The sequence below is a fragment of the Microcaecilia unicolor genome, chromosome 4, assembly GCF_901765095.1.
Source record: "Microcaecilia unicolor chromosome 4, aMicUni1.1, whole genome shotgun sequence".
In the NCBI taxonomy this organism is placed as follows: Eukaryota; Metazoa; Chordata; class Amphibia; order Gymnophiona; family Siphonopidae; genus Microcaecilia; species Microcaecilia unicolor.
The window spans coordinates 21646925-21667204 of record NC_044034.1 but is presented as its reverse complement, the minus strand read 5'-3'; the positions used below and the strand labels follow the sequence as shown (position 1 = coordinate 21667204).

At 47.0% G+C, this 20280-nt stretch overlaps 1 protein-coding gene across 2 annotated transcripts in view; it reads left to right on the top strand.

Moving 5' to 3' along the window:
- Positions 1-19815, top strand: part of RELT (RELT TNF receptor) — an 81700-nt gene extending 61885 nt beyond the window's left edge. The window contains exons 10-12 of one of the 2 annotated variants that reach the window (XM_030200024.1): positions 2351-2525; positions 4833-4882; positions 17233-19815. In XM_030200024.1, coding sequence (XP_030055884.1) covers positions 2351-2525; positions 4833-4880 — 223 coding nt within the window. In that variant the 3' untranslated portion in view covers positions 4881-4882; positions 17233-19815. The remainder of the gene's footprint in view (positions 1-2350; positions 2526-4832; positions 4883-17232) is intronic. The other variant, XM_030200025.1, reaches the window with a different exon arrangement.
- The last annotated feature ends 465 nt before the right edge of the window (positions 19816-20280 follow it).

Here is a 20280-nt window from a genome sequence, read left to right as displayed (position 1 = left end):
TTTTGTAACTATGTTCGTGGGGCACCTTTAGACTTTGGCTTTTCAAAAGGCATTTGACGTACTGTGTCCTAGCATGGCTTGATAGCTGCTTACAAATGCTGGAGAGTGCCTCCAGGGTCTCAACTGGGACCTGTGTTTAATGTAGTCGTAAATTGAATGTGATGCACACAGGGGAACATCACTGTACCAGTAAAATGACCACCGGAGGAAAAGATCTTGATGTCTTGAGGATAAGAATGTTTGTTTTCGGTCCAGTGTGCTGTGGCTACTGGAAAGGCAATCTGAATACTGGGAATTATCCAAAAAGGGGATGGAGAACAGTATGGCTTAGACTTCTGTATGTCCTTGGTGTGTCTACATCTTGAGTATTGGCTGCCCCATCTCAAAAGGGATATAGTAGCTAAGTAAGGTGACAAGGAGGACAGAGCACCTCCCTTATGAAGAGCCTAAACGGGTGAGAACCCTTCTCCAGCTTGGAGAGGAGACTTGAGGCCATGATTTATAAAATTGAGTTGGCGGTGGAACAGTTAAAGAGGGGATGTTTGAAACGCTGAAGTAATAAACAGCAGAATGAAAACAAATTGTGAACAGTTCATGCAGCACATAATTAATAAAACTCCTGGAGGAAAAGTCCAACAAACTATTTGCCTCAGACTTGGAGTCATTATCCCTGGGAACAAATCAAAATCTCTTTGGTCTTGGGGGGGGGGGGGTCTGTTATGTACTTGGAGACAAGTTGGTGGGCTCAATGGATCTGGTCTGACTCAACATGGTCAATGAGGAGTATGAGTATTGCATGAATATTTTGGCCAGAGGCTGAAGTCCAGTCAGTGAGGCCCATCTACAAATCATTGTAACTAAAGGGGTGAAGGGTTATGGATTTGATATACTGCATTCCTGAAGTACAGCCAGAATGGTTTACACTTATTATATACAGGTCCTTTCTCTGTCCATAGTGGACTCGCAATCTAAGTTGTTTTTTTTTGTACGTTGGGCAATAGAGGGTTAAATGACTTTTGATTTTCGGAGTGTTTATTCAGGTGATGGTTCTGTCAAAAATAGATTACTGCAATTCTCTCTATCTGGGTGTTCCAGAGCATAGGCTTAAAGCGTTACAAATTGCTCAGAATGCAGCTGCTAGACCAGTTGCTGGAATTTCAGAATTTGAGCATGAAACAACATCACTGGTTGCCTGTGAAATATATAGAGTACAGTATAAAACTTTGACCCTTATTTATCACTAGTAAAAAAAGGCCCATTTCTGACACGAATGAAACGGGCACTAGCAAGGTTTTCCTCAGCGTGTGTATGTTTGAGAGTGTGTGTCATAAGAGAATGAGAGAGACAGAGATAGTGTGTGTGTGTGTCAGAGAGTGTATGTGAGAGACAGTGAGTGTGAACCCCCACCTCTCTGGTCTCAGGATCCCCTACCCCGCCTCCAGCCATCCATGTCCAGCGACCCTCCCCCCCAGCACATCAAACCCCCTCGCTACCCGCAGCTGCCAGTGGTAACGGTGTCTGGCCGCTGCTGCTTCCCCTGTTGAGCAGCAGCGGCCGCTACAAAAAGAGAAGAAGCGATAAATGTTTTTAAACCCAGCCCAAATCATTCGCAAATGCCCGAGTCTTACAACGCAGTCTCTGCAGCCGCTCCTCCTCTCGCCTGTCAAGTCACTGCCCCTGGAGTAAAACCCCGGAGGAGCGCAGTGTTTCCCTACTCCGCCCCCTGCCTGGGAATCAGCTGTTAGTGATGTCATCCTGGCTACTGAGCCTAGCTCAGCCACTCCAGGAGCCACGGACACAGGCAGTCCCACATTAGAACGTTGGTGGCGAGAATTATTATATAGGAAGGTGGGGGGGTCATGAAAAAAAATGCCATAGTATTTTGGTAGGGTATGCAGTCTGTTCACTTCTGGAAGGTCTTTAAGATCTGACTTTACTAAATGTTTGGATTTGCATTTAGTGTCCTTGGTTCATTATGCTACTACTCGAGCTTCGGCATTCTCAATTACAGGACGCTTATGTGGAATGTTTTTTGCCTGACCAGTTGCGTAGAAGTACTAGCATTCAGCAATTTAAGAAAATGTTGAAAACGCAGCTTTTTTTTCTGATGGGCAATGTAGGGTTGGAGGGTTTGTGATGGCAGCACTTTGTGTACGTTAATTGAGGATTTGTTTGTTTTTATTTTGTATTTTAATATGTATGTTTGTTTTATGGAAACCGCTTGGCGTATAATTAGGTTTGGAAGTGTTCAAAATAAATACATGTATCTAGACTGATATGGGGGGGGGGGGGGGTTAAATATCCATGTACCCTTTTGTTTCCTGCATGCTAATGCTCTGCGCGTTTACAGGTTCCGAGTTGCTCGTATCCCTGAGCAGAAGACAAATCCCTGTGAAGTGAAAACTGTCTTGGAACCAGGTGGTGATGGATCAGACAGCCCCTGCAACAGTCCCACAGAGCAGAAAACCCTGCTGGGCGCTGGCACAAAGACCAAGTGGCTGAAGGCAGCAGACAATAAACCAGAGGTAGGTAAGGGAGGGGCCTGGGCTCATCCAACTGCGCCAAATTCTCTCTCTTCCTCTTTCAGAGCAGGGATTTATCATCCTGCCCTGGGGCTCTGTATCTGTTCCCAGGCCTGGCTGGGAGCAAAGCATTCATGGCTGAGGAAATTTAGAAAAATGTAGGCAGATATAGACCATAAGGCATATCTAGTCTGCCCATCCTTGCCATCTGTTCTCCCTATCACACCCTTATAGATCCTATGTACTTGTCCCAAGCTCTCTTGAATTCACACTTTTTTTTTTTTGTTACATTTGTATCCTGCGCTTTTTCCCACTCATGGCAGGCTCTATGCGGCAGGCAATGGAGGGTTAAGTGACTTGCCCAGAGTCACAAGGAACTGCCTGTGCCTGAAGTGGGAACCGAACTCAGTTCCCCAGGACCAAAGACCACCACCCTAACCACTAGGCCACTCCTCCACTGTTGCTACTATTTGAGATTCTACATGGAATGTTGCTATTCCACTAGCAACATTCCATGTAGAAGTCGGCCCTTGCAGATCACCAATGTGGCCGCGCAGGCTTCTGCTTCTGTGAGTCTGACGTCCTGCACGTATGTGCAGGACGTCAGACTTACAGAAACAGAAGCCTGCGCAGCCTTCTACATGGAATGTTGCTAGTGGAATAGCAACCTTCCATGTAGAATCTCCAATAGTATCTATTTTATTTTTGTTACATTTGTACCCTGCGCTTTCCCACTCATGGCAGGCTCAATGCGGCTTACATGGGGCAATGGAGGGTTAAATGACTTGCCCAGTCACAAGGAGCTGCCTGTGCCTGAAGTGGGAATCAAACTCAGTTCCCCAGGACCAAAGTCCACCACCCTAACCACGTTTTCATCTTCACCGCTTCCACCAGGATGGCGTTTCACAAATTCACCACCCTTTCTGTGAAAAGTATTTCCTCAGGTTACTTCTGAGTTTATCCCTTTTCACCTTCATCCTATGCCCCCTTGTTCTAGAGCTTCCTTTCAATTGACTCATCTCCTGTGCGTTTATGCCACACAGGTATTTAAATGTCTCTATCATATCTCCCACCTTTCCTGGTCCTGCCCTCATTTTCTGTTTCCGCAAGGGCAGGACCAGAGCTGAGAGAGAGAAGGGAAAACAACTAAGCGCCGAGCCTTTATGCCTTTTACCGCTGCTGCCGCCCTAACCCCGACGAGGTAAAATAGATGACTTTTAAAATTTGGAGGGAGGGGGCCTGGAACTCGATGGGAGGGAGGGAAGGAACGAACTTCCGGTGGGTGAAATATTGGGGGTGCTCGAGCACCCACGGAGTCGGCGCCTATGTGGAGCAGGGCAGTGGCAGGTGTTGAGTTTTTTAACTTTGAAAAAGTTGTCAACCCTAGGCGTACCATTCACGTAGCTGGTAGGGATCTCCAAGACATCTGCAGCCCACCAAACCCTCCCATCAAAAAAATCATGGCAGTCAGTGGTGCTGCTTCAAACTGCTGACACTGGCATCGTGTGCATACTCTGTTCTCATGCCTGCTCAATTCATCATGCGTGAGAACCGAGCGTGCCTGGGATGCTGAGGTCAGTGGCTTAGAGCACTGCCTTTGACTGCTGCACTTGCTAAACGAGGGTTAGTGGGTTGTGGATGTCTTCAGTTGGCAGGGTTGAAGATCTCCACTAGCTATGGGATTTAATTTTTAAAATTGGGGGGGGGGGGGGGGGGGGAGAGGAATTGCATGTCCGCCCAACCTACCTATTGGCTCGCCCAAAAATTGCCTTCTGGCTATGCCACTGCTGTTCACTGGTGATCGACGCCGATTTATGGCAACCTTCAACCTGAATAATTAGATAGTCTGTGGTGCACTCAAGAACCTTTAATCCAGATACTGGAGGGGAGCCCCTTGATGAGGGTTCCTCATGTTAGAGCCCTCTGGGGGTAGCATCTTTAAGACAAAATATAACAGGGCGTGACTTGGTGGAGGTTAGGAAGACTAAGTAGAACAGTTAATACACCTCTCCCTACTGTTGGAGGAGTGGCCTAGTGGTTAGGGTGGTGGACTTTGGTCCTGAGGAACTGAGTTCGATTCCCACTTCAGGCACAGGCAGCTCCTTGTGACTCTGGGCAAGTCACTGAACCCTCCATTGCCCCATGTAAGCCGCATTGAGCCTGCCACGAGTGGGAAAGCGCGGGGTACAAATGTAACAAAAACAAAACAACAGCACTGCTCGGTTATGTAGATAAAGGTCACCAGACAGGAAATGCTCTTGTCTTCCCAAGCTCTGCACCCTTCTGAATTGTGTGCCTTGTTCCTTCCAGGAAAACTTGTTTGCCCTTAAGCTGGGAGAGAGCAATCTCATTATCTGAAGGTAATTAACATTTCTTTTCCACAATGGCCATGGTGACTTTTGTTGCTTTTGGTGCTGAGGGTGTTAATGGCCTTCTGGTAGCCAGTTGGTGCTTTGGGGTACATGGGTCTGCTACTGCTTGTCAGCTTCTTCTCACCTTCTCCCTGGTGCTTCTATCTACCCACCTGAGAATCTATGCCTCATTGTTAGTGAGTGCGTGCCATGGGGAATACTTACAGGGGGCCTGCAAGCAGCAAGTTAGGTTGCATTTTGTTTAGAGCAGGGGTGAGCAACCACACTCCTTGAGGGCCACAATCCAGGTGGGTTTTCAAGATTTCTACAATGAGTATGCATGAGATTGATTTGCATTTCATTGTATTCAGAGACCTCCTGCGTATTCATTGTGGAAATCTTGGTTTGAGGCCCTTGAGGAGGGTGTTGTCCACCTTTTTTGGTTTAGGGGAGTGTGCTGGTCTTTGGCACAAGGGGGAGCGCCTCATTTTGGCATTCAGCACGTAGCTGGTCTGGGAAGAATCACTATGGCAAACAGCCTGCTAATAGCCAAGACAGACCTAGAGGAAACTGGACTGTTCTTGGACTGGGCCAGAATTGCCCAAACCCTTTCCTGAAACTTAGGGATCACAAGTACAGATAGGGGGGGGGGGGGGGCTACAGTCTGGAAAGTTCAAGTACCAGCTAACCTGCTAGTTCAGTGGCCATGCTGCTGTTCAAAAGGACCTGGGTTTGAGTCTTGCTCAGGGCTGAGGCTGCTTGCACGCCATGAGGGTGGAAGGGGGCCAGTCGTGCAGTGGCTGGATTTAGGAATCGTAACACATGCAGCTCTTGTAAGCTCCAAGCAACATCTGTGCTATTTAACATATTTATAAACGATATGGAAATGGGAACGACAAGTGAGGTGATTAAATCTGTAGACGATACAAAACTATTCAAGGCTGTTAAAACACGTGCGGACTGTGAAAAGTGGGCCATTAATAATTAAAACTATGGTGGCATATGTCTTACACGAGGACAGAAACCTGAAAAACAATCAACAGATCTACCAATATTTTTTATTTTATTTTTGTTACATTTGTACCCCGCGCTTTCCCACTCATGGCAGGCTCAATGCGGCTTACATGGGGCAATGGAGGGTTAAGTGACTTGCCCAGAGTCCCACCAGCAGCATTCCATGTAAAGGTCGGCCCTTGCAGATCACCAATGTGGCCGCGCAGGCTTCTGCTTCTGTGAGTCTGACGTCCTGCGCAGCCTTCTACATGGAATGTTGCTAGTGGAATAGCAACATTCCATGTAGCATCTCCAATAGTATCTATTTTATTTTTGTTACATTTGTACCCTGTGCTTTCCCACTCATGGCAGGCTCAATGCGGCTTACATGGGGCAATGGAGGGTTAAGTGACTTGCCCAGAGTCCCACCAGCAGCATTCCATGTAAAAGTCGGCCCTTGCAGATCACCAATGTGGCCGCGCAGGCTTCTGCTTCTGTGAGTCTGACGTCCTGCACGTACGTGCAGGACGTCAGACTCACAGAAACAGAAGCCTGCGCAGCCTTCTACATGGAATAGCAACATTCCAGGTAGAATCTCCAATAGTAGCAACAGAATCTCAATAGTAGCAACATTCCATCTAGAATCTCCAATAGTATCTATTTTATTTTTGTTACATTTGTACCCTGCGCTTTCCCACTCATGGCAGGCTCAATGCGGCTTACATGGGGCAATGGAGGGTTAAGTGACTTGCCCAGAGTCACAAGGAGCTGCCTGTGCCTGAAGTGGGAATCGAACTCAGTTCCTCAGGACCAAAGTCCACCACCCTAACCACTAGGCCACTCCTCCACTCACAACTCCTCCACATCTGTAACACTGAAGTCTACTCTCTAATATACGTTCACCATTCATGATGTATTGTAAGCCACGTTGAGCCTGCAAAGAGGTGGGAAAATGTGGGATACAAATGCAATAAATAAGTGAATTTTCCTCTTGATGATCCCTGGTTCTGTCCACGTTCCTTGCCAGGAGCCATCAGATCAAACATTGTGTTCAGCATCTGTCAGCAGGGATAGGGGGGCCTGCCAGGCAATCTGTTTTCACGTAGCCCTCTGCTGCAGGTAGCTCTGATTTTTGCCTCTGGGAATCATCCCGCATGTAGCTCTTGTAGGCTCCAGGCAGCAGAACTCGGTACAGTTCATAGCAAGCAGTTTTTCTAATTCAGCTAAACGGCAGCCCAGACGGAAGCTTTCATTGTCAAATGGGACCAAAACCGTTTACAGCTAAGGCCTGCAGTCACCCCTGGGAATGGCAGATCCAGCTGTACCTTTCTGACAGCCAGCCTGTAGAAACTCAGGGCGAGGTGGGAAGAATTTAATAAATAATTGTATTAATCTGAGGCACAGAGGGAAAGGATCTGCCGCATGAAGAAAGGGAGCCTTGCTCCTGAGGTTCTTTCTCCAACCTCCCACCTGTGCAGACTGTCTGCTTGTTTGTTAATAGGCTCTTTCTGGGCTCTTCAGCTTGTAGAAGAGATATGATAGAGGTTTATAATACTGAGTGAAGTGGAATGAGTAGATGTGAATCACTTGTTTACTCTTTTTCCAAAAATACTAGGACTAGGGGGCACGCAATGAAGCTTCTAAGTAGTAAACATAACAACAAGCCAGAGAAAATATTTCTTCACTCAGTGTGTAATTAAACTCTGGAATTCATTGCTAGAAAATGTGATAAAAGCGGTTAGCTTAGCAGGGTTTAAAAAAGGTTTGCATAATTTCCTAAAATAAAGTCCACAAGGCGTTAAGATGATTCCCTGCTTGCTTCTAGGATAAGCGGCATAAAATTGGTTCAGAGCTGCTTGTTTAGTTTGTCAAATCTTAACGGCTGACTGCTGAACTGCTGACTAAGACCACTTCGCTGCATTTGGTCCAATCTAACAGACTGAAAGAAGTGATGCTAGCATCACTGTTTCAATAGGAAGATTTTCAGCTCTTTTCCCTGTATTTGGAGTTAAAATATAGAACTCTCTACCTATTGCCATCGGAACAGAAAACAGCTACCTTAGCTTCAGGAAGAGGCTGAAAACCTTTCTCTTCCCAAAGACGGCTTCATAACAGTCCATTGACTTCTACCTCCTGGTATCATCCACTATCCCCTTCCTATAATGTTTTTGGTCTCGTGCATTACACCAGTGGTCTCTAATTGTTCTCAAACCTCACACTAACATTATCGGTTTTTGTCTCACCTAGAATGTAAACCGCACTGAACCCTGGAAAGATTTATTTGTTACATTTATATCCCACATTTTCCCACCTATTTGTAGGCTCAATGTGGCTTACATAGTACCGGAGAGGTGTTTGCCGACACCGATGTGAACAAACACAAAGTGATGTTGTGGTAGGTAAAGTTCGTGTGGCACAGCCACATTAGGGAATCGTACAACGGAAGAGTTTTGTTATGTCCATTACATACTTTGGTTTTGTTGTGTTGCAGAGATCAGGCATTTAAGTTGAATCGGTAGGGTATGCCTGTTTAAACAGGTTGGTTTTTAGTGATTTCCGGAAGTTTAGGTGGTTGTACGTTGTTTTCAAGGCTTTTGGTAATGCGTTCCACAGTTGCGTGCTTATGTAGGAAAAACTAGATGCGTAAGTTGTTTTGTATTTAAGTCCTTTGCAGCTTGGGTAGTGCAGATTTAGATAGGATCGTGTTGATTCGGATGTATTTCTGATTGGTAAGTCGATCAAGTCTGCTATGTATCTCGGGGCTTCTCTGTAGATGATTTTGTGAACCAGGGTACAGATTATGAAGGCGATGCGTGGGAGCCAGTGTAGTTTTTTTTGCAGAGGGGTTTTGCGCTTTCAAATTGCGTTTTACCAAATATAAGCCTAGCTGCTGTGTTTTGAGCGGTCTGAAGTTTCTTCAAGGTTTGTTCTTTACATCCCGCATAAATTCCATTGCAGTAATCCTAAGTGGCTTAGTACCAGTGATTGTATCAGGTTGTGAAATGTTTCCCTTGGGAAGAATTGCTTCACGCGTTTGAGTTTCCACATCGAGTGGAACATTTTCTATATTAGCAATATACAAGAATTGATTTGATTTTTATCTTGCCAGGCACCTGTCGCCTGGATTGGCCACGGTTGGAAACAGGATACTGGTCTTGATGGACCCTCTCTCTGTCCCAGTATGGCAATGCTTATGTTCTTACGGCTGCCACACAGTGGATGGTAGTGTGGGTGGGAGGGGGGGGGGGGTCTTTAAAATCTTCAGAATACAGCAGCTCAGATTGAAGTGGAGTCTGCTAGGAGGGGTTTCCTAATTAGGCTCTACTCTCAAGAAAGAGACCAAACGTTCTCGCAAGCCTTCTGATACTCTGGACAGCGCTGACGCAAATCTCTTTCAGCCTTGTGCCTCTCCTGCTTCCTGCACCTGTGCTGTCCTTGGAAAAAGTCACAGCCTCCATCTCGTAACCCAGCAGCTCACCTAGTGGAAAATGAGAATCAGCTATTTTGGGTCCAGCTGACTCATGCCCATTTGTCAGCATCCTGAACAAGGAGCACATGAGTCCTGTTCCGTTCCCTCGGCACTCAAGCGAGCAGGTCGGGCAAATTTGTAGTCAGCAGTTCTGATCTTGCTCGGGACTGCTTCTGTCTTGCCCTTTTTCTCTGTGAAACATAACTTCTGTATAGATTGAATGTGCTCAGGAGGCATCTGCCCGGGAGAGTTTTCCACTTTCTGGTGGATTGGGAAGTGTGTAAGTGAGCAGCTTAGACTGTGCAGGTCCCCGGTGTTGCTCAGGATATTAACTGAGGCCCAGGGACCAGCACAATGTGCAGAAATGAGATCCAAAGTGTCTTACCGTACAGAAAAACTGGCTTAACGTTGCAGTTATCAACACAGTTGATTTTAGCAGCAGAAGCTCTGAGTTACCAAAGCAGGGCAGACTTAACATCCCAGCTGCAACTTAGAGTAGTGAGTAAATAATAAGTGGAGGAGTGGCCTAGTGGTTAGGGTAGTGGACTTTGGTCCTGAGGAACTGAGTTCGATTCCCGCTTCAGGCACAGGCAGCTCCTTGTGACTCTGGGCAAGTCACTTAACCCTCCATTGCCCCATGTAAGTCACATTGAGCCTGCCATGAGTGGGAAAGCGCAGGGTACAAATGTAACAAAAATAAAATAGATACTATTGGAGATTCTACATGGAATGTTGCTATTCCACTAGCAACATTCCATGTAGAAGGCTGCGCAGGCTTCTGTTTCTGTGAGTCTGACGTCCTGCACATACGTGCAGGACGTCAGACTCGCAGAAGCCTGCGCAGCCACATTGGTGATCTGCAAGGGCCGACTTCTACATGGAATGTTGCTAGTGGAATAGCAACATTCCATGTAGAATCTCAAATAGTAGCAACAGTGGAGGAGTGGCCTAGTGGTTAGGGTGGTGGACTTTGGTCCTGGGGAACTGAGTTCGATTCCCACTTCAGGCACAGGCAGCTCCTTGTGACTCTGGGCAAGTCACTTAACCCTCCATTGCCCCATGTAAGCTGCATTGAGCCTGCCATGAGTGGGAAAGCGCAGGGTACAAATGTAACAAAAAAATATATATATATAACAGGCTCAGACAAGTGGTTTCTCCTTCCTATATCCATAGCACGGGTGGACTTTACCACCCAAGGATGACTCCTGCACCCTTTGGCTTTCACCCTCCGCCCATATGGAGGGAGGGAGGAAGGCTGCCCCCTCTAGAAATAAACAGGAGGGTTTTTCTTGTCCTGGCGTCTTGTATCCCCAGGGCTTTAACCTCATCCGGTGTTATACAGGTTCTTGATCTCAACCGGCAAGGCAGTAGCTCGGTCCTTGCATTTTGGTGTTAGCCCAAAGGAGACTGATGCATAGAACACCGTCCTCTCCCTTCCTGCCATGCTAGCCTTCTCTCCCAGTCATCCCTTTCGGGCTGCTTTCCTGCCAGTCATACTTCGTACCCACTCTGGTGTACTCAAGTCTTGCCCACCTCAGTCACTGTCACGTGATCTTCTGGTATATTTCTGCCGCTGTGGCTTTCCATTTCCTGTTTTGGGCCTTTTCATTAACTCTTCAAGTTTGAGATTGAGAACCAGGAGTAGGGGGCCCTGTTCCTTTGGATTTGAGACTGAATCTCCTGTTGCCCTTCTCCCTTTAGGTGGATTTAGCTTACCTGAGCTCTTAACTGAAGACAAGTGTATCTGACAGAGGGGGCACAGGATGCAGCATGACCGACCTTCTGCTCTCCGATAGCAAAAACACTTTGAGGGGTGTTCTTTAAACTTTTGAGTTTGCAAGTCTTCCTTCAGACTTCTGTACATTAAGCAGGTTATTTTTATAAAGGTTTTGTACCCGTGCCACATGTGAACAAATGGCCTCTTATTACACCACAATGATGTGGCGATGTGTATTGTGCCAGTTGGGGCCTGTACAGGGACGCTTTGGGTGGAGTTCTCAAGTACACATGTAGAGGATAAAATAGCCGGTGTTACCCATGTGCTCACATTGTTTAGGAGCAGATACTTAAACCTACTTAAGAGAAGGGTGTAGGTGTCAACACCTACAAGGTAGGCTTGATTTCTTCCACTTTTATAAAGGCAGTGAGACGCCTACTTGGCCTATTATATAAAATACCCTCTGGTCCTTAAAATTACATAACCTGAGAGCTGAGCATATTAGATCTATCTTGTCTTGGAACATTCTGGAAGTTTTTCCAAGTGCCCAGCTCCCTTGCACACAAACAAGCTTCCCCCCCCCCCCCCCCTTTATGGTACGTGGTTACCAGTGGCATAGCTATGAGTGGGGTGGGCCTGGGTGGGCATAAGCCCACAAGCAGAAGTACCACAGTGCTCTCTTCCTTCTCCTTCACGGTGTCCCGGCATCTGCGCTTGTGTCTCTGAATCCCTTCCCTCACCGGTGTCTGTATAAGCATCTTCGGCACCTACAGCGATTCATTCTCGCTGCTTGCACCAGGCCCCACAGACTTCATCTGCTGTGTTCTGCCAGACGGGAAATGGGCAATGACATCAGTGAGGGCAGAACATGGCAGATGGAAGCTTGTGCGACTGGCACAAGCAGCGAGAATGGGCTTCCTGCAGGCACCGAGGACGCCTGTACAGACACCGGGGAGAGACGGGGTTCAGAGACAGGAGCGCGCAGATGCCGGGACGCCATGGAGGGGATGTGGGGTAGGTGTGACAAAATAATCTGTGTTCTTTAAAGCTATTTGTGGTGTGGTGTGTGTGTGGGCGGTATGTGCGTGTGGAAGGCCTATCCAAAATTATGGAGTCCATGAAATGACGGTGCTGTATCTGGTGGTTATTTTTACAATTAAAATCAAAACTAAGTAAGCTCTAGTTATATCAAAAACTTCCTAAACAAGCAACTCATTTTAGCTGGCAGTTTTCAAACGATTTGGCATTGTTGTCCCCTCCACTGCATTTTAAAATATCCCTCAAAACCCCCCATTCACATCATAAAACCACTTCTGCAGCCACCAACCATACTAGGCCTAGCGCTTCTTATTTCTGTAAACCCTGGATCTCGGATTCTCACTCTGTACAAGTAAATAACCAGGTCTTTAATCCCTGTCAAGGTTTCGGCAGACCCAATCTCTTCAGGTGGACTGTTTTACCTGGCACTGCATAGGATAGGGCAGTAGTTCCCAAACCTGGTCCTGGAGGCACCCCAGCCAGTCGGGTTTTTTGAGAGATCCACAATGAATATTCATGAGAGATTTGCATGTACTGCCTCCACTGCATGCAAATCTCTCTCATGAATATTCATTGTGGATATCCCAAAAACCCGACTGGCTGGGGTGACTCCAGGACCAGGTTTGGGAACTACTGGGCTAGGGATTTATCTAACAAGTGTTCTGTTCAGGTGTGGATTCCTGGACTGGGTATATTTTTATAAGTATGACACCTGTCACTTTTTTAGAAGACCAATGTTGACCATACGGGAGAGGTTCCCAAACCTACATAAGTATTGCCATACTGGGACTGACCAAAGGTCCATCAAGCCCAGTATCCTGTTTCTAACAGTGGCCAATCCAGGTCACAAATACCTGGCAAGATCCCAAAAAAGTACAATAGGATATCCACAATGAATATTCATGAGAGAAATTTGCATGCAGTGGAGGCAGTGCTTGCAAATTGCACTCCTGAATATTCATTGTGGATATCCTGAAAACCTTTACAAATTTACTCAAATAGGGTGTGAAAATATCAAATTGCTGGAGTACGGAACCTCAAAAAATTCCCACAAACAGAAAAAATACTGATTTGGCTCTGTGAGTCCCAACAAATCTTAACCAAACAGCTTAGGACTGGACGGAAAAAGGCCTCAAAGAGCTCCAGGATAATGTATATCTTATAGAGCTAACTAGATCAACTTACATAGTAACATAACATAGTGGATGACGGCAGAAAAAGACCTGCACGGTCCATCCAGTCTGCCCAACAAGACAACTCATGTGTGCTACTTTTTGTGTATACCTTACTTTGATTTGTACTTGTGCTCTTCAGGGCACAGACCGTATAAGTCTGCCCAGCACTATCCCCGCCTCCCAACCACTGGCCCTGGCACAGACCGTATAAGTCTGCCCAGCACTATCCCCGCCTCCCAACCACCAGCCCCGCCTCCCACCACCGGCTCTGGCACAGACCATATAAGTCTGCCCAGCACTATCCCCGCCTCCCAACCACCAGCCCCGCCTCCCACCACCGGCTCTGGCACAGACCGTATAAGTCTGCCCAGCACCAGCCCCGCCTCCCAACCACCAGCCCCGCCTCCCACCACTGGCTCTGGCACAGATCATATAAGTCTGTCCAGCACTATCCCCGCCTCCCAACCACTGGCTCTGGCACAGACCGTATAAGTCTGCCCAGCACTATCCCTGCCTCCCAACCACCGGCTCTGGCACAGACCGTATAAGTCTGTCCAGCACTATCCCCGCCTCCCAACCACCAGCCCCGCCTCCCACCACTGGCTCTGGCACAGACCATATAAGTCTGCCCAGCACTATCCCCGCCTCCCAACCACCAGCCCCGCCTCCCACCACCGGCTCTGGCACAGACCGTATAAGTCTGCCCAGCACTATCCCTGCCTCCCAACCACCGGCTCTGGCACAGACCGTATAAGTCTGTCCAGCACTATCCCCGCCTCCCAACCACCAGCCCCGCCTCCCACCACCGGCTCTGGCACAGACCGTATAAGTCTGCCCAGCACTATCCCTGCCTCCCAACCACCGGCTCTGGCACAGACCGTATAAGTCTGCCCAGCACTATCCCCGCCTCCCAACCACCAGCCCCGCCTCCCACCACCGGCTCTGGCACAGACCATATAAGTCTGCCCAGCACTATCCCCGCCTCCCAACCACCGGCTCTGGCACAGACCGTATAAGTCTGCCCAGCACTATCCCTGCCTCTCAACCACCAGCCCCGCCTCCCAACCATCTTCTCTTCTCTTCATCATTGGCCATCAAAAAAACCTTCCAGATTTTCTCTAAGGTATTCAGCTGTTATTTATTATTTTTCTTTCTTTGCTTATCAATACTCTCGATGCTCATATACAGCTTAGGTATCCAATATACGGTAGCTTAACTCAAAACATACTGAAACCACGGGACCGCACTAGCGTGCCTTAATATTAGGTAGTAAGATACGGACACTTATCTTTTCAAAATCTTCCAAATTCAGTGTTTCTTATCAGACCTGGAACATCTTGTGCCATGTCAAGCTGTCTTCACCCTTTAACGCCCCCAAGCCGACGGTGGCCAGCGTTTCGCTCCGTTGCCGCTTCAGGGTCTTGGGCGACAGGGCTACTTTTGGAACAATCACAGGTTCTCTTCACAGTGCCTCACTCGAGGCCCGTAGCTTACTACCTAATATTAAGGCACTCTACTGCGGTCTCGTGGTTTCAGTATGTTTTTGAGTTAAGTTACCGTATATTGGATACCTAAGCTGTATACGAGCCCCAAGAGTATTGATAAGCAAAGAGAGAAAAATAATAAACAGCTGAATACCTTTAGAGGAAATCTGGAAGGTTTTTATGGCTAATGATGAAGAGAAGATCAAGTTGACCTACTTAGCTCTATAAGATATAAGCTCTCTCTATATAACTAATGAACATCTACCCTTCCGAAAGCTGCTGAAAACCTACCTCTTCAAACAAGCCTATCCCAATGACCCGACTTAATTTACGAAACTAATCCACACCACTAATAGTACCTATACCTCAATCCCCCGCTCCACATCTCTTCCTCTCGTCCTACACTATATAATCACACCATAACCCTTCTGTCCTTCAACTGTGTTATTTCTGTGATACTCTGTAACCCATAATTTGTAAGCCGCACTGAACCTGCTATTGAGCGGGAAAGAGCGGGGTATAAATGCAATAAATAAATACATTATCCTGGAGCTCTTTGAGGCCTTTTTCCGTCCGGTCCTAAGCTGTTTGGTTAAGATTTGTTGGGACTCACAGAGCCAAATCGGTACTTTTTATTTTGTTTGTGGGGAATTTTTTTGAGGTTCCGTACTCTATCCTGAAAACCTGACTGGCTGGGGTGCCTCCAGGACCAGGTTTGGGAACCACTGCCATACAGTGATCCATGTGGCCTTATCCTAAGTTAGGGGTTTTCAACCCAGTCCACTTAGCCAGTCATGTTTTCTGGATATCCGCAATGAACAATCACTCGTACTCAGCCACCTGGATTATTGCAACTCATTATACACAGGCTGTAAAGAACAAATACTAAGGAAACTTCAAACAGCCCAGAATACGACTCATCTTCGGAAAACCAAAATACGAAAGTGCAAAACCCTTACGGGAGAAACTACACTGGCTCCCACTCAAGGAACGTATCACTTTTAAAGTATGCACCTTAGTCCACAAAATCATTCACTGTGAAGCCCCTGCATACATGTCTGATTTAATAGACCTGCCGCCCAGAAACACCAAAAGATCGTCCCGAACCTTCCTCAATCGCCATTTCCCTATATGCAAAGGCATAAAATACTAAGTACTGCACGGATCAACCTTCGCCTACATGAGCACACAATTCTGGACTACACTACCACGCAACCTGAAAACGATCTACGAACTGACCGACTTCCGCAAACTACTGAGGACTTATCTATTTGAGAAAATCTACTGCAAGGATCAAAACACATGAGGTCCATACACACCAATAGATACGCATCAATACACTCTTCTGAATTCTCTTCCCCCGTATATGTTAGACCTCTGTATTCCCTTGATACTGTTTTTCCCCCTCCCAATTCCCCACCACTATACTCTGTTGTTCTATCCCATATGACATCCTGAATTTACTCTGTCTTCCCATAACTTTTCACAATGTAACCCATAATCTTACTGCAACTGATTGTATTTCCATCACTCATAATGTACTGGAAGCCACACTGAGCCCGCACATAGGTGGGAAAATGTGGGATATAAATGTGCACAACCTCCACTGTATACCTGCCTGCCTCGTATATATTCATTGTGGGTGTCCTGATAACATGACTGGCTAGGTATCTGAGAACTGGGTTAACACCTGACCTGGAGGTATAGCCACTGAGCTGAAATTGTGCCCTGTTCAACGCATCGTTCGCTGCCCACAGCACCATGGCCAAGAAAAATTATTATTATTATTAGCATTTGTGTAGCGCTACCGGACGCACGCAGCGCTGAACACCTGACACAGAGAGACAGTCCCTGCTCAATAGAGCTTACAATCTAAAATAACACAGACAGACAAGACAATTAAGGGCGAGGGAAGTACTGGGTGAGAAGGAACAAGGGGGGGGGGGGAGGGCAATTGAGTAGTGGCTAGGAGCCAAAAGCAGCGGTGAAATGGTGGGTTTTCAGCATAGATTTGAAAACAGGTAGAGATGGAGCTAGACGTATAGGTCCAGGAAGTCTATTCCAGGCATAAGGTGCCGCGAGAGAAAAGGAACGAAGCCTGGAGTTAGCAGTGGAGGAGAAGGGGGGGGGGCGACAAGAGAGGTTTGTCCAGTGACTGGACTGGAAGCAGTTTTGGAGGAGTTCACTACTCACACGGCCCTGGGTAGCGCGCATGAGGGACCACGGAACTTCAGGGTCTTCCCGTCGTGTTAGGCCGCAGTTCCTGGCCATGCTCCATTGATTTCTTTGGGACTGAAATGTAGTGGATTATATCGTAGTTCAGCTGAGTCCTGCATTCTAAGCTCTGTACCTGTAGTTCCTGAAAATGTGCTTTCTGGTTATTTCATTAGACTGTGGGGAGAAGGGGGGAATGCATGTACCTTTCTACGGTGCCGTGTTCAGAGTGATGCTCAACTTTTTCTTTTTGTTCTGGTTTACTGTAGGTTGTCAATTGAACCCTGTGTCAGCTGGGAAAAGCTGAAAATCAGTCACTTTTGAGGCAGCTGTTCCAGCGCTGAACTCGGACCTGCACAAGCCAAGGGAGGGACAAAACTGCGGTGGAAAATGGGACACATATTCCAAAGGAAGGTCACAGGAGGCGGCAAAACTGGAATACATGGCCTGTCCGGGCAGGAGTTAGCAAGCAATGCATTTCACATTTTAAAACAAAGTTGTTTTTTTTACTGAAAAATTAGGCTTCTATTTATTGCTGCAGAGGATAAAATTAAAATCCCCACACTGCGTTCTTATCCTGTGGTGGTTTTGCAGGGAATACTATTGTAAATTTATAAGAGGAGAAATGTCCCTTTTGTGGATGGATGAAAGAACTGAACATGCTCACACCTGCCACCCTTCCACTGGGGCAGGAAAACGAGGGGGCTAGACTTGGCCTCCTATGCTAGCTTGAAAACAGGACCCAGTGCCCTTCTGACAAGTGACTCCCAGCTTCAGCATTTCCCCAGATCTTTCCATGCTGAGGCAAAGACTTTTTTTTCTTAAATACCAGTGTCCTGTAGCCAAGAAGTAGCATTGGGATTCTGTTACTGGTTCCCTTTTCCATGGATTCTGTGTCTACCGTTTCTGCAGTATGTCTGGCTACGAATTATTCCAAGACTCGTGTCCTGTCATGGCGGAGAACAACCAGCAAGCCCCAGAACCTTGATTAAAAGCTACTGCTGCCCTAATGGACGTTTAAGCACAGATTAAACGAAGTTCAGGCTAAGTATATTGAACAAAGACGTCTTAAGATGCTCGGAAGACTGAAAGTTATGGACAAATGTATAATAAATTCAAACTCAAAAGTGCTGAGCCGTAATGATGGTTTTAGGCCATAAGATGCTCTGTTGCATGTAAGGTCATGGTTAAGGCCAGTAGAGCAAGTCTGAGCCTGGCCTACTTCCAGTCCTTGCACCTTGAACCAACTTGCTGTATTAAAGGGAGAAGTCACTTCTATTGATACAGAAAAGTGCAGCATCCCCTTATCTGGAGTCTGTTAGAAAAACACTCTTAACCCATACCGCACCGCAGTCCTGCCTCACTGAGTTGCCACCAGCATGAGTATTCGGCTCTCATGAGTGGGTTTTTGTCTCCCTGTCCATATTGACTTTTACCTCGTCACGCCCCGGCTCTCTCTATTATGCCCCATTCCTGGTATCTGCTCCCATTGAAAGCATTGGACCTGCGTCACTGCCTTCTGTGGGAGTCCGACTTGGGGGTCTGTGGGTGCTGAAGGGTTAGAGCAGAACTGGATCCAGACTTTGTACCTGTGGGCGGGAGGGCACATTCACAGCTCTGCTCTACTGAAACCCAACTCGCCTTTTAAATATTTGGATGAATAGGTCTGATTTTACTAGTGAATCTTTTTAGTGTGTTCCGTAAAGCCGAGGTGACTCTGAAAACCTGCACTAATAATGATTTTAAAAAGGACTGTGAAACTGCGGCACCCGTTTTCAAGCCGTTACCAGCCGGATTCGGGTCTTGCGAACAGGCTGAACCGGTTCTAGGTCTTGTCGCGTTGAGTACAACGCTGGAGTTGACAGTGTACCACAACCCTGGGACCGACTCAGCCTGTCTTGCCGATACGGGATTCGGAGGGAACCACAGAAGAGTTTAAACCAGTTATGTACTGTCCCTAGCCAGTCTGGATTTCATGAAAGCCAGACCAGCTCAGGGCCGCTCTGTGGAGTGAATGCATACAGGGCATGGGGAGGTGTAAGCCCTCTGACCCGGTATCGGGGTTGCTAGCCAGTTCTCGTTTGTCCAGTAGGTTGATCAGGTCTGTTTTACCCCACTACATGCAGGGAAATGTAACGCTGCTTTTCCTAAGGAAAATGAGTGCTGTTGACTGTAATTCTGTTGCACCAGCACTACGTCTTGACTGTAAGATTTCCAAGGGAAACTAGTGCCCCATGGAAGTGGGGCAGGATGGACACAGCTGAGAAGCCTAGTTAGTAACTACGTTCCAACTACCCCTTGGCTATGTGGATAGATCAGTATACAGGCATATTCTTAAACTCCAATCATTTAATGGAGAGCAACAACCCTTCCCCCCCCCCCTAACAAACAAAACTGCTCATCAGGGGAGACAAGGGGAGGGGGGAGGCCCCCATATCTTTAGCAATCGTATTAGGCTGCCCAACCTGGTGCTATGAGGCTGCAAGGCTCAGCTTCCATCCTCTGCCTCTTGATCTGGAGTACACCCACGGTGCTCGTCCGTGATCTTGGGCATCAGTTACGCTTGGGAGTACCAAGTACTGGAAAGGACAATTTATCCAACCTTCCTTCCACTACATTTTTAGTCTTTAATTTATTGATGTAAAGTTTACATTTTGTTTAGTGTTTACAGTGTAGCTTTTTTTTTTGTTTGTTTGTTTAATTTAAATATATTTATTTATGATCTTGTACACAACCCTGTCTTTTGGACAGATGAGTTTTTAACATCTAAAGCTGCTGTCTTGTCTTAAAAAAAATTTCATGAACTGTATTTATTTGGGTCATTGTGGCCTACGGCTCTTATTTCTGTATGTTGATAGATTAAAATTATGGAAATGGAATGCTTTGTGTTGGGTTTCCTCCCCCCCCCCCCCCCCCCCCCCCCAGGGTATTAAGCATTTTCTGTTGTCTTAAATTTCCTTCTTTCCACTTTGTGCCCTAAATGTATGTCTCCTGAGTTTAAAGTGACTTCCACAGTCCAATCTGGAACATCCTTGAGTTGGTCCTAGGGAATGATCATGCTAGAGTACTGTTACTGCCTCTCGGGGTGGGCCACCATGGTCCTCAAGGGCCACAAACGGGCTTTCAAGATTTCCACAATCACTATGCAGGGGATTTCTTTGCATGCATGTACTGCTTCCAATCTCCTGCATATTCATTGTGGAAATCTCGAAAACCAGACTGGGTTGTGGCCCTCAGACTGTGGTTGCTCACCTCTGCTCTACAGAGTACCGTTGCACTGCTCTAGGGTTCAGATGGTAGGTTCTGAACCCAGTCCT